This window comes from Pezoporus occidentalis, unplaced genomic scaffold, assembly GCF_034315485.1.
Source record: "Pezoporus occidentalis ecotype Australia unplaced genomic scaffold, CSIRO_AGI_Poc_V1 ctg86, whole genome shotgun sequence".
NCBI lineage: Eukaryota > Metazoa > Chordata > Aves > Psittaciformes > Psittacidae > Pezoporus > Pezoporus occidentalis.
The window spans coordinates 8,803,535-8,818,878 of record NW_026916220.1 but is presented as its reverse complement, the minus strand read 5'-3'; the positions used below and the strand labels follow the sequence as shown (position 1 = coordinate 8,818,878).

The 15,344-nt window shown below is 45.9% G+C and overlaps 1 protein-coding gene and 1 long non-coding RNA gene across 2 annotated transcripts; one reads left to right on the top strand and one right to left on the bottom strand.

The window, feature by feature from the left end:
- Positions 1-300: 300 nt before the first annotated feature.
- Positions 301-845, bottom strand: LOC134156389 (uncharacterized). Its single transcript, XR_009961893.1, has 2 exons — positions 761-845; positions 301-578 (listed from the first exon to the last, which is right to left on the bottom strand). It is a non-coding gene; the product is annotated as an uncharacterized LOC134156389 (long non-coding RNA).
- Positions 846-953: 108 nt separating this feature from the next.
- Positions 954-5,828, top strand: TOPORS (TOP1 binding arginine/serine rich protein, E3 ubiquitin ligase). Its single transcript, XM_062604535.1, has 2 exons — positions 954-1,138; positions 2,776-5,828. The coding sequence occupies exons 1-2, from the start codon at positions 983-985 to the stop codon at positions 5,752-5,754; spliced, it is 3,135 nt and encodes a 1,044-aa protein (XP_062460519.1). The 5' UTR covers positions 954-982; the 3' UTR covers positions 5,755-5,828.
- The last annotated feature ends 9,516 nt before the right edge of the window (positions 5,829-15,344 follow it).

The following is a 15,344-nucleotide window of genomic DNA, read 5'->3' as shown; positions in this document are numbered from 1 at the left end:
GAGCAAAAGGTCATGACAGAGAGCAGCGTTATCAGATGCACAGAGGCTATGCCACTACTCAGGGCATCTCCATACCCACATGTGCTTTTACTACTGAATTTCAATCCTTAAGAGCTGTAGAAGAGAAAAGGGGCATGGCTTGCTCTGTTCATGTTTTATGCGAGTCCTGGGAGTATTACATGCGGTGCTGCAAAAGACAGCACCCTGTCTGTGACAGTCTCTAGAGCTGGCTGCCTCAGTGTCTTTTCTTTGTGTGAATGGGTACGTCTGTCCCTCACGCGCCAGTACAAAAAGGAGACATTTTTTTCCCAACAATTGTTTACGCTTTATTTACTTTCTCTTTCTGAAGAAATATTTATGCTTTATTTGCCCAGCTGACCACAGGGCTCCTCCAGCCTTCACCTGGATTCCTCCGTTTCCTCGGAGACAGCGCACGGCTCCCGGGGGCGTCCCGCGAGCTTCGTCATCGCCTAGGGTTTCCTCTGGGCCAGGAGCATACTCTGCAGCTGCCGCTGGGCGGCCACTCGTGCCCCATACAGAACGAAGCCCCAGGTAAGCATCACCACAGCGGCCAGCACCTGCGGGACAGAGCGCACTGCGCGTTGGCGGCGGCAGCACCAGGACCCCCGTCATCCCCCGAACCCCGGTGTCCGCTACCTCCGCCACGAGGCACACCCAACCCTGCTCACCCCCGGGCGGGAAACCCGCCTGCCTGCCTGCCTTCGCCTCCCCCGGGCCTGTCCCCGGCCGCGGCACCCACCAGGCGACAGAGCGGGCGCGGATCCCGCCGCCTCGGCACGGCCATCATCGGCCCGGCCCCGCGGAGGATGCGATACGATCCTGCCAGCGGGATGTCGTCACGTGGTTGGAAGTGACGTCGCAAAGCGGCGCCCGCGTTGATGCCGGTGTGCGGGCGGTTCGGCTTTGCGGCGGTAGTGAGGGACGAGCGTTTCCCAACAACGCGGAGTTCGCGCCGCCGCCCATGTCAGAACCGTTCCGGCCGTTGGCCGAGGGCGGCCGCCACCGTGGCTCTCCACCGGGAGGGGAGCGGCGGGAGGCTACCGGCGCCGGACGCTACCGGATGCGCCACAGGCTGAAGACGGCCGCAGCCCGCACGGGGAGCGAGGGCACAGCCGCGGTGAGTACGGGCGGCGCGGGGCTGTGCCGGTGGGCGGCGGTTGGCGTCGCGCAGCGGGCGGGCGGTGGCGCACCGGAGGGCTCTATCCTCTTCCCTCCCGTGGGTGCCCCGCGAGTGTCCGTGTTCGTGTGTCTCGTATGCCTGCGTAGTTCACTTCGTGCCCCGTTTCCTGCAGCCGGTTGTGACCTGATCCAGGGCCTGCTGCAAAAGGTGGGCTAATGGGTGTTGATGTAGCGTGGCAGCTTACTTCCACTGAGTTATAGCTGTAGGATAATGCTGATACCTGAAATAACTTTAAAACAGGTTCACAGCTGACCACGCTTGGCTGCCTACAAAGCTACTGCACTACAGAGGCAGTGTGTAGCTGGTTATGGGTGTAGCAATGACACTCCAGCTGTAAAAAAAAAAACAACTGATTTAGGCTGGAACGCATCCCAGGAAGTTGTCTAGTTCAATAGCCTGTATGTGCTCCAGCATGAGTGCCCAGCAACATATGGGCAAGGAGTGGAGAAACAGTACAGGTCAAGCCGATCTTGCAAACTGGTAGCTTAGTTTGAGAGTGATTACTTGTATTGATTTTTCTCTTTAAAGAACAGAACTAACTGTTCTCGTATTTTTCATATGTAGAATCATAGAATAGTTAGGGTTTGAAAGGACCTTAAGGTCATGCAGTTCCAACCCCTCTGCCATGGGCAGGGACACCTCACACTAAACCATGTCACCCAAAGCTCTGCCCAGCCAGGCCTTGAGCACCTCCTGGGATGGAGCATTCACAGCTTCCCTGGGCAACCTATTCCAGTGCCTCATCACCCTCACAGTAAAGAACTTCTTCCTTATATCTAACCTGAACTTCCCTTGTTTAAGTTTGAGCCCGTTACCCCTTCTCCTATCACTACAGTCTCTAATGAAGAGTCCCTGCCCAGCATCCTTATAGGCCCTCTTCAGATACTGGAAGGCTGCCATGAGGTCTCCATGCAGCCTTCTCTTCTCCAGGCTGAACAGCCCCAGCTTTCTCAGCCTGTATTCATATGGGTGGTGCTCCAGTCCCCTGATCATCCTCATGGCCCTCCTCTGGACTTGTTCCAACAGTTCCGTGTCCTTTTATGTTGAGGACACCAGAACTGCACACAATACTCCAAGTGAGGTCTCATGAGAGCAGAGAAGAAGGGGCAGGATCACCTCCTTTGACCTGCTGGTCACGCTCCTTTTGATGCAGCCCAGGATACGGTTGGCTTTCTGAGCTGTGAGCTCAGCCTGCTGGGTCATGTTAAGTTTCTCATTAACCAACACCCCATGTAAATGCTGGTATCTTTTGGATGTGTGTTTTGGAGGATACAATATTAATTACAAACTTACTGATCATATCAAAGCAGTATTTATATGAGTGGGGGAGAAGATATTCTTGCCTATTATCTCCATCATGGTTCAAGCTCAGTTTAAAACTTGCAACACTGAAGAGCCAGATCTCACTGTGAAGAGAAGCAGGGCAACACAGTTAGGATGTCCTGCCTCTTTGTTCAGTGTTCACTCAGTGCTAGAGCTTGGTTTTGCCACCTTAAGGGTGGCTATTGTTAGTTTGTTTGTCTAGGCTTTTCATTTTTTGTATGATATAACAATGATATTTTCTCTCTTTGCAGAACATGACTTCAGCAGATAAGGAGTTTTCAGGAGATAGCAACTTTTCACCAAAAGCCAGCACAAGCAAGCTGCCCACAGATGCTTCTCCTGACTCTAAATGCCCCATCTGCTTGGATAGATTTGACAATGTTGCATATCTGGATCGCTGTTTGCATAGGTTCTGTTTCCGCTGTGTCCAGGAGTGGTCAAAAAACAAAGCAGAATGCCCGCTCTGCAAGCAACCCTTCTTTTCTATTTTCCATACAATTCGTGCAGAAGATGACTTCAAGGAGTACATACTCAGTCCTCTAGAAAATGGATCTTTTGCCAGCCCTGATGGCCGGAGATTTCGTTACCGTACCACCTTAACGGGGGATCGTCGCACTGGCCGTTCCCCTTCCCAAAGGACGCTGTCTCCTCCAGATAATTCACTGTTTTCTGAAGGATCCTTTGGCGAACCAGCGCGTCACAGGGATGGAGAGATGCAGCAGATGATAAGGAGGCCAGCCTCAAGGAGGCAGGGTGGCGCAGAGGGCAGAGCTTGGCAGCGGATGCAGGCGGAGGACTTGATCAACTTCCGCAGAGCTCTGTACCGTACTGGTGTGCGTATTCGTAGCATTCAGGATGGTGGCCGCTACAGAGACATTTCAGCAGAGTTTTTCCGCCGCAACCCTGCCTGCCTTCACAGGTTGGTCCCTTGGTTGAAGAGAGAACTTACAGCCCTCTTTGGTACCCATGCATCTTTTATTAGTATTATACAGCACATTATCATGAGCAACGTGACTAAGTATGATCTGGAAAGTCAGGCCTTTGCTGATGAGATAAAGCCATTTTTGTTGGATCGAACTGAACATTTCCTACATGAATTCATCAGTTTTGCCCGTTGTCCTTTTAACTTAGAAGCATATGATCAACACGCCAATTATGATTGTCCTGCACCATCATATGATGAAGGAAGCCGCTCAGACTTGTCAGTTATTACAATATCTCCAGATACAGCGTATTCTCAAGGCCCAGATAACAGTTTGTCTGTGACTGGTCTCAGCCAGGCCCCCTGGGATGATGAAACTCCAGGGCCTTCCTATTCCATTTCAGAAGAGGTTCCTGTGACTCTGGAGATGTCAGAAAGTTCTGATGAAGGCTCTGCTACAAAGAGTCAAAGAACCAATCTGCAGACTCAGTTACAGGCTAATGCTGACTCCAACGACAGTGATTCTTCCTCGGACAATTGTGTTATTGTTCGGTATGTTAAGCCACTAGCTGAGAGGACACCAGAAGTTGTTGAGCTGTCCTCAGACTCTGAGGAACCCATCAGGGAAGAGAAAAACGAAGATGTAAAGAAACAGCAGCCAGTCCACTGTCACAGCTGGAGTGACAGTGAACCAAGCAGGAGTTCATCACCACATTCCACAACATACAAGGAGAATGTTGGTAGCTGTAGAAGCTGCTTATCTCCTGAAGTTGAGAAGACAAAAGATGATGATAAGTACAAACATAAGGTAAAAGATCTGACTTCACAGGTCTTAAGTTGGAGCCCCCCTCCAGGGAGTGACACAGTGTGCTCCCCTTGGAATCACAGATTGTCTAGAAAGGGAAAGTCCAGGAGCCCGCAATCCTATTCACGGAACAGTCGTGGCAGTCATGGGCATCGGTCTAGGAGGGAGCATCATAGCAAAAGCCAAACTAAAAGGAGACGATCAAGAAGCAGAGATAGTAGCAAACGTAGAAGCAAAAGAAGCAGCAGGAGGTCAAGGGCTCATGAAAGCAAAGTCTCTCTAGAAAGCCAGAGAGGCTCCTTTAGTCATGAGAGCACTCCATCCAGAGAAGTAAGCAGATCACCATCACGTAGCAAAAGCCATGGCAAAAGGAGATCAAGAAGCAGAGACAGTGATCGTTATTATGTAAAAGACAGTTATCAAAGTAGACACCAGTGGGGATATGCTTTCTGTAGTCGAAAGGTGTTTGGAGATGGCTATGAATCCTCCAGCAGGAGAAGGACTCAGTCTAATGATACCTACTCAAGGCAATCTCCTAGTCCAGAATATAGGATACGATCATTTATTGAAAAGGCAGATCCACACAGCCAGAGGGGATTTCGTGAGAGGCACTATTACTGTTATGAAAGGTGCAGGTCAAGGAGTCGATCAAGCAACAGGTCAAGGACTCCTCCGAGGGGAACTGAGAGATTGAAAAGTGAAAAACCTGGTGGAAAAAGGAAGTACAAAACTCGCCACCTGGAGAATACATTCACTGAGAGCACAAATCTAGAAAGAGAAAGTGACCCCAAGAAGACTTTCTCAAAATTCAGTGACTGCTACAAAAATGAAGACAGCTTTTCAGACAGTCGAGCAGGCAGCGACATAAAACATAAGAAAAAGAAAAAAAAGATGAGAAGTCCAAGTGTGGAGATTGTCTATGAAGGAAAAGCAACAGAAGCCACAAGGCAACTTAAAAAGAAAAAGAAAAAGCATAAAAAGAAACACCGGAAATGTCGCATGAGTAACTCAACACACTCTTCTCCACCAGTGATAACAATCGATAGTGATAGCAGGGAGCTACAAATTGATGGAAGTTGCAGCAGTATTACTTGGACAGGCACCACTCAGATAAGTGAGAGGGGAAATGAGTCTCCATCTTCTGTTCTGGGAAGGAGAGAATCTGAAGATGTTTACAGAGTTGTTGAGGAAACTGAAGAAGTAGCCAAAAAGTTCAGTATTCCTACCAGAAGCGGAAACTTAGATGGTGACATTAGAAATGCTGAACTTCAAGAAACAACAGCTGATCAGAATCTTACCATGCCAGACACCAGCAGTAGCACCCCTCACACAGAGACTCTAACCAGCTACATTCAGGAAGCACCAGCAGCGCCTTCCAGTCAACTGCCTTCACCCAGGATTTCCTTCCTAGAGAGTCCTGAGAGACAACCATTGATGCTGAGAGTGCTAAAAGGATTTGTCAACAGATCATCTTGGTTTAATTTCCCAGAAGAAAAACTGTAGCACACTTTCCACAGAACACTTCTTAAAGTTCTGCATTTGTTAAAAATGAATTTTTCCTCTTGGGAACAGAAAAACCCACCTTATGTGATTTCTGTTTTTAAAAGATGTCTGGGAAATGAGTAAAACTTTTGAATGTGTATGTACTATTGAGTCAATAAAGATAGAATATTGCTAGTATGTAACTTTTATGGTTTCTCAGAAGACTGCAAGTTACGATTTCATAAAGCCATCCTGTATTCTTTGTAGTATTAAAATGTATGTACGGAGTATTTCAAAGTTTTGTTTAAAATGAACAGCAAGAGAAGGAGCCCGGCCTCTCTGTGCTACTCTTTTAATGTTGGAGTATTCCCATGGGATTTTTTTTTTTATTTTATTTTTTTTTTTTTTAAATCTTTGCATTTCCCTTGTTGTGGTCTGTGTCCTTGTGTCCTATTGCTTTGCCGCTCGCAAGGACCCTGTTCTACTCTTCTGTATGCCTTACCACTACGTACTTGGAGACATGTCTTGTCCGTAACCTTGGCAATAAAGCAGCTCCTCCTGAGCTCCTTGCTTTAGGCAGTGTTCACCCATCTTGGCCTACCCTAGTTGTCCTGCTAAATGTATGTGCAAGGCACAAGGCTCATGTGAGGTGTTGCTCTACAGGTTTGGGCCTTCTCAGAGTACACAGCAGTAGCTCTCAGCGCTGACCCAGGATGTTCCCTTTGTTTTGCTGCCTCCATGAGTTTGATGGGTTTGACTTTGGCTAGTTGCCTACCAGATACCCACCAAACTGTTCTGCCACTTCTCCACAGGTTGGAGAATGCTTATGGGTTACAAAAACAGACACTGAACAATTTCTATCACAGACCAAATAGAGACATGGATGATCATTTTATTGCCAATTAAAAACTGAGTAGGATGATGAGAAAAAGACGAAACTAAAACCACCTTCTCCTGCCTTCTTGGGCTCAACTGCACTCCTTCATTTCTGTCTCTTTTATCCCTTCCTCCCCAGCAGTGCAGGGGGATGAGGCATGGGGGTGATGGCCTGGCTGTAACACTTGTCTGTGCTGCTCCATCCTCGTTCCACTGTTTGCTTTGGTATAGGTCCTTTTTACAGGGTATAGTCTTCAGGAGCAGACTGCTCTAGCATAGGGTCCTTGCAGGGTCACAGGTCCTGCCAGAAAAGCTACTCCTGTATGGACTCCTAAACACAGGTTACAGGTCCTACAAGGAGTCTCTGTAAGTTGTGGGTTCCTTTGGGGAAACTTCACCTGCTCCAGCGTGGGGTCTTCCACAGACTGCATGGTGGGTATCTGTTTCACTATGATCCTCTATGGGCTGCTGGAAATACTCTCTGGAGTCTGAGCACCTCATCCTCCCCTTCCTTCCACTCTGACCTGCACAGCTGTTTTTGTCATGTTTTTCTCATTCCTCTCACAGCTGCCCTGCAGCATTTTTGACCCTTTCTTAATTATGTTTTCACAGAGGCACCACCAGCATGGGTGATGGGCTCAGCTATGCCCTGCCGTGGGTCTCTTTGGAGGCAGCTGTAAGAGATTGTGTCTGCATTGGGCAGCCCCTGCTACCAAAACCTTGCTACACAAACTTGATAAACCCTGGCTTGACAGATGTGGATACCACATAGAATAGTTAGGGTTTAAGCTGTTAGCTGTGTGTACAATTGTGATGAGCACATCTGACAGCACTGACCACTCAGTGCTAAATCCCAAAGCGAGTCATTGTAGCAAGCTCCTGAACATGTGTTGCAGTCTCCTTCATTACCTGCAAGGGATGGCAATTTCATAACCGTTCCAGAATTAACTTTCTAAGGTTTTCCTCACTTCCAAGGGTGCTGTTCTCATTGCATGGAGGATTTTGAAGAGGTTGTTGAGCCATTCCCTGCAATGGCAGAGAGATGGAAGGATTCACATGAGAATGAGTGTTCTCACACAAAGTTCAGGCTGGTGCAGATCAGCCTTTGGGACTGGCACAGGAGGAGGCTGCGACTAATGTGTACAGAGCTCTGTATTGCCAGGGTCTGTCTGTCCAGTGTTACCAACCACTGATCACAGAACTGCAAGCACCATACCCAAGGGAGAGAAAACTGTTCCTGATACCCAGTATCCACCGTCAGGAAGTGCAGCATGTTCGTGTACATGGACATGCATCAAATTTATTCTTGCAACTGCACTTGCCAGATGAATGATCTTTAAAAAACTTCTTTCACCCCTTCTCATCTTTTTACCCCCAGACCCTTCATTTTCACCTGATCTGTTTAGGCAGATAGGACTGCTAGCCTGGTGGCCCAACAGCATCCAGAAGGAAGGCAGGCTGGATGGCCCATGAGCTGTCAGAGGGCAAAGAGTGTTTCCTTGGCTGACTGCTCCTGCTTCAGGAAACCCATCCATCCAGGGCCTCTGTCCTGCTGGCTGGGGACCCACACACCAGGACAAGTGTGAGTGGGATTGGGCGCAAGGGAATGCAAATACAGATGTTCCCTCTGGTTTCCCCTGTGCTCTAGCCAGGCTGCTCCTCTGCCTCCGTCAGTTGCTGTTAGTAAGACAGAAGTTCAGGTGTTTTTTATCAGACTAGTTATCCTGCTGTTTGACAGCTGCAGTAAGATGTTCCAGATCCATGCCTCAGGACTAACTTTTTTGCCCAGTGAAAGACTGAAGAAAATGGAAGTTTTTGTTCAGGAGACTATGCCTGGTTTTGAGAGCAAGCATAAGAGAGCAGCAAAAGAGCTCTTTGGACAGCAGACCTAGCACTGGGACATGCCAAGGTGACTGTGGAAGTTAGGTCCCCTGGGGTTTGGGAAAGAGCTGGACATTTTGATGTTGCCTGTCTGTACTGCCTTCCCCTTTGGATCTTGAATGTATGTGTGGCCTCCTCCTCATCTTAGGGAGTCTGTGCTCCACTCTGAATTGCAGTGAAATGCAAAATGTATGAATGGGATGAGACCTCATCACTGAAGTGCTAGCAAATGCCCCAGTAAAGTCATTGACACATTAGCATTCAAACTCAGATGACCATGACTGTGGGGATGATAAACTCCCAGACAACTCTGAACATGTTCGAGACTTTCTTCTCCACCTGGATGGACATAAGCATCGCGGTTTAAACCCAGCCAGTAGCACACTACCATGCAGTCACTTGCTCACCCCCCTTCCTCCTCTTCCTGGGCAGAATGGGGAAGAGAACTGAAAGAATGTAAACCCCACAGGTTGAGATAAGAACAGTTTAATAACTAAAGTACAATATAATACTACTAATAATTGGGAAAAACTACTAATGATAAGGGAAATAACAAGGGGAGAGAATCTAAAACTAAAAGGGGAAAGGGAAAACAAACAAGAAACAGCAGTGATACATAATGCAATTGCTCATCACCCATCATCCAACACCCAGCCCATCCCTAGGCAATGATCAGCCGCCTCCTGACTAACTTCCCCCAGTTTATATCCTGGGCATGATGTGCTGTGGTATGGAATACCCTTTTGTCTAGTTTGGGTCAGGTGTCCTGTCTCTGCTTCCTCCTGGCTTCCTGTGGCCCTCCTCACTGTCAGAGCATGAGACTAAAAGTCCTTGATTGGGGTAAGTGTTACTTAGCAACAAGTAAAACATCCGTGTGCTATCAGCATTGTTCTCAGGCTGAGGCTGAAACACAGCACTGCACCAGCTACTAGGAAGAAAATTAACTATCCTAGTGGAAACCAGGATAATAAATCTATGGTGCCTGATAGGATTCATCCCAGGGTACTGAAAGAGCTGGCTGATATCATTGCTGGACCTCTCTCCATTATTTTTCAATGGTCTTGGGAGTTTGGGGAGGTCTCTGTCAATGAGAAGCTGCCAAAAGTGGTCCCAGTTTTCAAAAAGGGCAAGAAGGAAGACCATGGTAATTACAGGCCTGTCACTCTCACTCCAGTGCCTGATAAAATTATGGAGAGGTTATTCTGGAAGGTATTGAAAAAACATTTGAGAGACAATGCAGTCACTGGCCAGAGGCAGCCCAGGTTCACAACGATTAACATCTCCCTTGGAGACAGGTTGAGAGCTGGGCTTGTTCCACCTGGAGAAGAGAAGCTTTAGAGGAGACCTGAAAGCAACTTTCAGTACCTGAAAGGGCCTACAGGAAAACTGGAGAGGGACTTTTTACATGGACTTGTAGTAATGAGACAAGGGGAAGGGCTTTAAACTGAAAGAGGGTAGACTTAGATTCAATATTAGGAAAATATTCTTCACTGTGAGGGTTGTGAGGCACTGGAACAGGCTGCCCAGAGAAGCTGTGGATGCCTCATCCCTGGAAGTGTTCAAGGCCAGGCTGGACAGGGACTTGAGTAGCCTGGTTTAATGGAAGGTGTCCCTGCCCATGGTAAGGGTGCTGGAACTAGGTGATTTTTAAGGTCCCTTCCAAGCCAAACCATTCTATGATTCTATGCAAGTCCTGCTTGACTAACTTAATTTCCTTTCATGACAAGGTTGCCCACCTAGTTGACCAACAGAAGACAATAGATGTGTTTTTCGGAGATCTTAGCAAAGCTTTTGACGCTGGCTCTCACAGTATCCTTCTGGACAAAACACCCAGCACACAGCTGAACAAGTCCATAACACTTTGGATGAGCAATTGGCTGATAGGTTGGACTCAGAGGGTTACAGAGCGCCTGTGAGGTTGGGAACGTTGAGCAAGGCTTCTCCCGGTGCTGGGCGGTGCTTTGCAGGCTGCCCTTGGCAGCTCTCAGGACCCATCCCAGAGCCATCAAGTGTCTCCCTGGCTCTGCCTGGTTCAAACAGCTGGGCACCGTGTGCCCTTGCAGCAGCGGAGGTGTGCTGTGCAGGGAAAGGTTCCCTCATGGTGACCATGGGGTGGACGAGTAATAGCCACATGAACCAGACCACACAGCTTCTTCAAACCACACACCTTTGTGCCTTGAAATCATTGTAATTTGTTCTCCTTCATTAGGTGAGGTAGAAAAAATGTACGTACATATGTACATATGTATGTGCTTACACACCCAGACACTATATGTGTTTATGAGGATAGAAAGCGGGAAAGGGTGGGAGGAAGAGAGCATGAGCACAAGTGAGCTGTCAGATCCCTACCCTGGAAGAGCAGAGAAGAAAAGCAGAGGCAGATACTGTTCACCTCCTGTATGCACATTTAGGGATTTTTGGACATATGAGAAAGAGCTGAGAGGAAGAAAAAGAACACCAAACAAATCACTGGATGGGCCACATCTGATAAGATTTATGAACTTCTAAATTTAGAAAAGTAATTTTGCTCTTGCTGGTGTATTCCAGGCTGTTGTGCTTGAGTCAATAAGAAAAAACACAAGTTACTTCCCCTGTGGGAGCATGTACAAGTAACATAAAATAGACCCAATTAATCTTTTTAACCACTGAATTCACTCCAGATAAGAAAAGTGTATATCAGATAATATGCTTAGAAAGGTAATCAGTCATATAAAATGCTTCTCTTCACAGCTCTGCTTTTCTCATTATTGTATTGCAAATAGTTTTCTGAAAGGAAAAACTCTTCAAGCAAAATGTTAAACAGCATTTATTCCTCATTTTCCTGCATGGACTAGGCAGCACCCTGCTGGATCTCAAAATATGTGGTCATTATGAAGCTTGTACTGAATTGTTTGTCTTTTTCCTCTTTCTTTTTCTCAGGAATGTTCCTTTATGACTGGTGATTTCCAGCACTACTGCTTGATTTGACACGAGTTAAAACTCTGCAGGAATTGCACAGATAATTAAATTACAATGAATCGTCACAGCTAGTGAGCAGGCTGTGTTCTGATACTATACAGGCAGTATCTACTGCTTTACCTGTAGTCACAGGTGTTTTTTCATGGGGGTCAGCTTGCTTCAAACCACACCGCCAGCATCATTAAAGAAGAAACCAATAATTTGGGACTGAGGCATTAATGAGTGGAAATATATTTTATCAATCTCCTTGTATTGTTTATTTTTGTAAGAAGAAAAAAAGAAGTCTTTGCAGTTCTTTTTTCATGGTAAATTGTAGGTTTGATGCAGAAATAACTTGGTAAGGCTCTTTGGATTTTGCTATGAAGAGAGTCATCATAAAACAATTAGATTAAATTGTTCCTTCCAGCCTAAAAACAAGGGGAAAATAAAGCTATAAAGATATAGAGCTCAGCCACAAAGAAGAACAACTTGTTTAATGACAATGTCTTTTATGCTGGTATCTCAGTTTCAGCATGAGAGATTACTGTTATCATTACACACTAGGTACTGTTGCTGCCTTTAAAACAAATGCAAGAATTTCAGCGCTCTGAAGTACGATCAAAGACGATCAATTTATTGTATTTGCATTCCAAATTTTGTATTTCTTTATGGGAGCTTTAATATTTGCTATCAGATTTACATGGCTGTATCTTACTATATTTTATGGTTGGCTAAACTTTGCTAGGATGATTATTCCTGGGAATATTAACACCCCTACTTTTAAAAAGCCAAAACCTATAGTATTGTCAGAATTGCACTGTTGGTCTCTTTTTGCACAGGATTACTGATTGCTACAGAACAGTAGTGGAAAACAGTACTGGTGTACAGTACATGAGAAAACAGCCTTATTCAGATGCTAACAGCTGGCACCACAATGAAGACTGATGAAGAATAAATTGATGTTACAAAATACCCATACCATGTCATATAAGTAAAACAGTGAAAGTGAAATAATGATGCCATCTCCCACGGAACAGACATGCTGAAATAGTATGCAGCAGATTACCTGCGTTGTAACCATTACTGCCAGTGAGATAGTTTCTTAAACAATGCCTCATTTTCACCAGCTGGAGATTATCATTATTGGTACCACTTTGATAAATAGTCTTCTATTGATATTAATGTAATTTAGAAATTGGTCAGCCTTTGCCCATACAGAAATGCTCTGTGATAGCAACTCAGTTGTTCTGAGTAATCATGCTTAACCAGATCCCTGCCATCTTTATCATACTTCCTGGTCATGCTGCCTCCTCACCCTGTGTCCTCAGGCTTCTGGATTTCTAAACTCAAAGAACATTATCATTCAATCAATCACAAAATCGTTAAGGTTGAAAGGGACCTTAAAAATCATCTAGTTCCAACACCCTTACCAACCTGCTGCCATGGGCAGGGATGTCTCATGCTAGCCCAAGTCACCCAAGGCTCTGTCCAACCTGGCCTTGAACACTGCCAGCGAGGAAACATTCACCACTTCTTTAGGCAATCTGTTCCAGTGCCTCACCACCCTCACAGTAAAGAACTTCTTCCTTATATTTGATCTGAACCTTGCCTATTTAAGTTTAAACCCATTACCTCTTGTCCTGTTTCTACAGTGTGAATCATGTGAAGTTAATGTTGGGGCCCTGAAGGCAACCCATTCCAGCCCTCTCCCCAGGGATTAGCTGCTTGTGCTGGTGCCTGGCTCTGGCACGGTATAGATGTAGTCTGTCGTCAGGCTGCAACAAGCAGAGGTGCCAGGGACTGTGCTGGGGGCCTACCCATTGCTTGGGAGCAATGGGGAGACCCATGCTTTTAAATTGCTTTGACATACTCTCAAATTGCATTCAAATTGCTCATTGTCTGTCCAGTCTTTGGCTAAAATGGCCAGAGAACCAAATGCCTCTGTAATGTTGAACTGTTCTGCACAGCTGCTGCAAGGTTCTGGTCCCTGCTTTCCCACTCCCTTTCCCACTTCAAGTTTCTCCATGCATTTCTCATTCACTTATGAAGGTACTTTCTCTTCATCAATTTTCTCAGGCAATTTATTTACCTTTCTTTTCTATATTGAGTTAAGATATTTCACAAATAGATCTTAATTGCTCTACTACTGTTAAATTCAGTTCCCTTCTCTGTATATTTTATAGCAGTAAAACTAAAGATGCAGAGAGAAATTGAGAATATGCATAATAAAAATAACCTGATTATATTTTCTCTGTTGTAATAGAATTCAGTGACATCTGTCAAGATTAAACCTTACTAATATCTATAAGCATATGCTTTGCACAAACTGTTTTTGGACGGATTTAAAGAATCTAATTTTCAGTCTTTTTCCTGAAGACAACTGGGTGAGACTGATCTGAAATCAGATTCCACTGTCCATTGTCTTAAAGACTGGTATGAGAATTTGAGATGTAATTCCACCAATCCATTGTCTCAGAGATGGGTGGTGATAAGACTCCAATATCCTTTCCTTGGGAGAAGGGTGTGAAGACCTGAACTGGGACTCCACCATCCATTGCCTGAGGGATGAGTGGGAAAGAGCTGAGATAAGACTCTTCTGTCCATTGCCTCCTTTGGAGTGAGCAATTGCTATCCATTATCTCAAGAATTGCTGCAGATACCTGCAGTTGAAGAGCTGGCTGCAAGAGTGGGTAAACTGGTCCACCAAGAAGATGTAATGCAGGACATGATGACTAGAATACTCCCCCCAGATCATTGTAAAAGGGGGAAAAGGTAATCACAAAAAATAGCCATTGTCATGAAGATGACTCCAGAAGCTCATCTCAGTGAGGGCACTCTCCACTGATGACTACTACAGACCCTGAGGGACACCATCCATGAGACATCACCATGAGGGCAATTCCATCACTCCAGTTTAAAGGACACATAACACATGTGGTTGCAGTGAAATTCCAGTGTCCTTGAGAGCCCTGGAAGAGTGGGGATATGTCAGCAAAGAGCTTCATGCAGGCTTTGGCAATTACCTATTAAACAGTGCGTAACTGCCAGATGTAGTTTATGTTTGTGTCCTGTGTTCAGCTGCAACACTTATTTTTCTTCCCAGTAGCTGGTTCAGCATTGTGTCTTGGATTTAGTCTGAGACCAATGCTGGTAACACACGAGTGTCTTAGCTGCTGCTCAGTAGCACTTACCCTGATTAAGGACTTTTCAGTCTCTCATGCTCTTCCAGTGAGAAGGGGCACAGGAAGCGGGGAGGAAGCAGAGACAGAACACCGGACCCAAACTAGCTGAAGTGCTGGTAAATGCATTTTGCTTCTACTTTTCCTGAGAAAGTGATTGCTAACCTTTCAGAATATTTGTGCAATTCGTACAGTGGGTGACAGTACTTGACAGAGACAACAATGTTCATATTCTGAACTATCATCACAAATATGCAGGTCATTTCCTAACCACAGATGTTGATGGCTCTGATTGATGGTTCTGAACCTATAATTTGCAGCCTGAAGAAATAAGACAGCCATTATAGGACAGTCCCAGTTAGCTCCTCGCACCCTTCTCCCAGGCAATGGGTATTGAGTCTTATCTCAATTCCTCCAACCCATCTCTGAGACAATGGACCTGTGGAATTCCATCTCAGCTTCTTATACCAATCTTTGAGACAATGGACAGTGGTGTCTGATTTCAGATCAGTCTCTCACACTGCATCACTGCCATATAGTGTCTCTCATTACATGGATGACATTTCATATCTGCTGCTGATTAATGCTATCTGTGGTAGCTGTCATTCAAAAGCAGAAGGTACAGCTGTGTTTGCTTATGGCAGGGACTGTGAGAAAGCTACAAGGATGGCTGTCTTTTGGGGGTTTGTCATGGCTTTGCAGCTTTCCTGGCTCCAGAATAATTCCATGGAAAATATT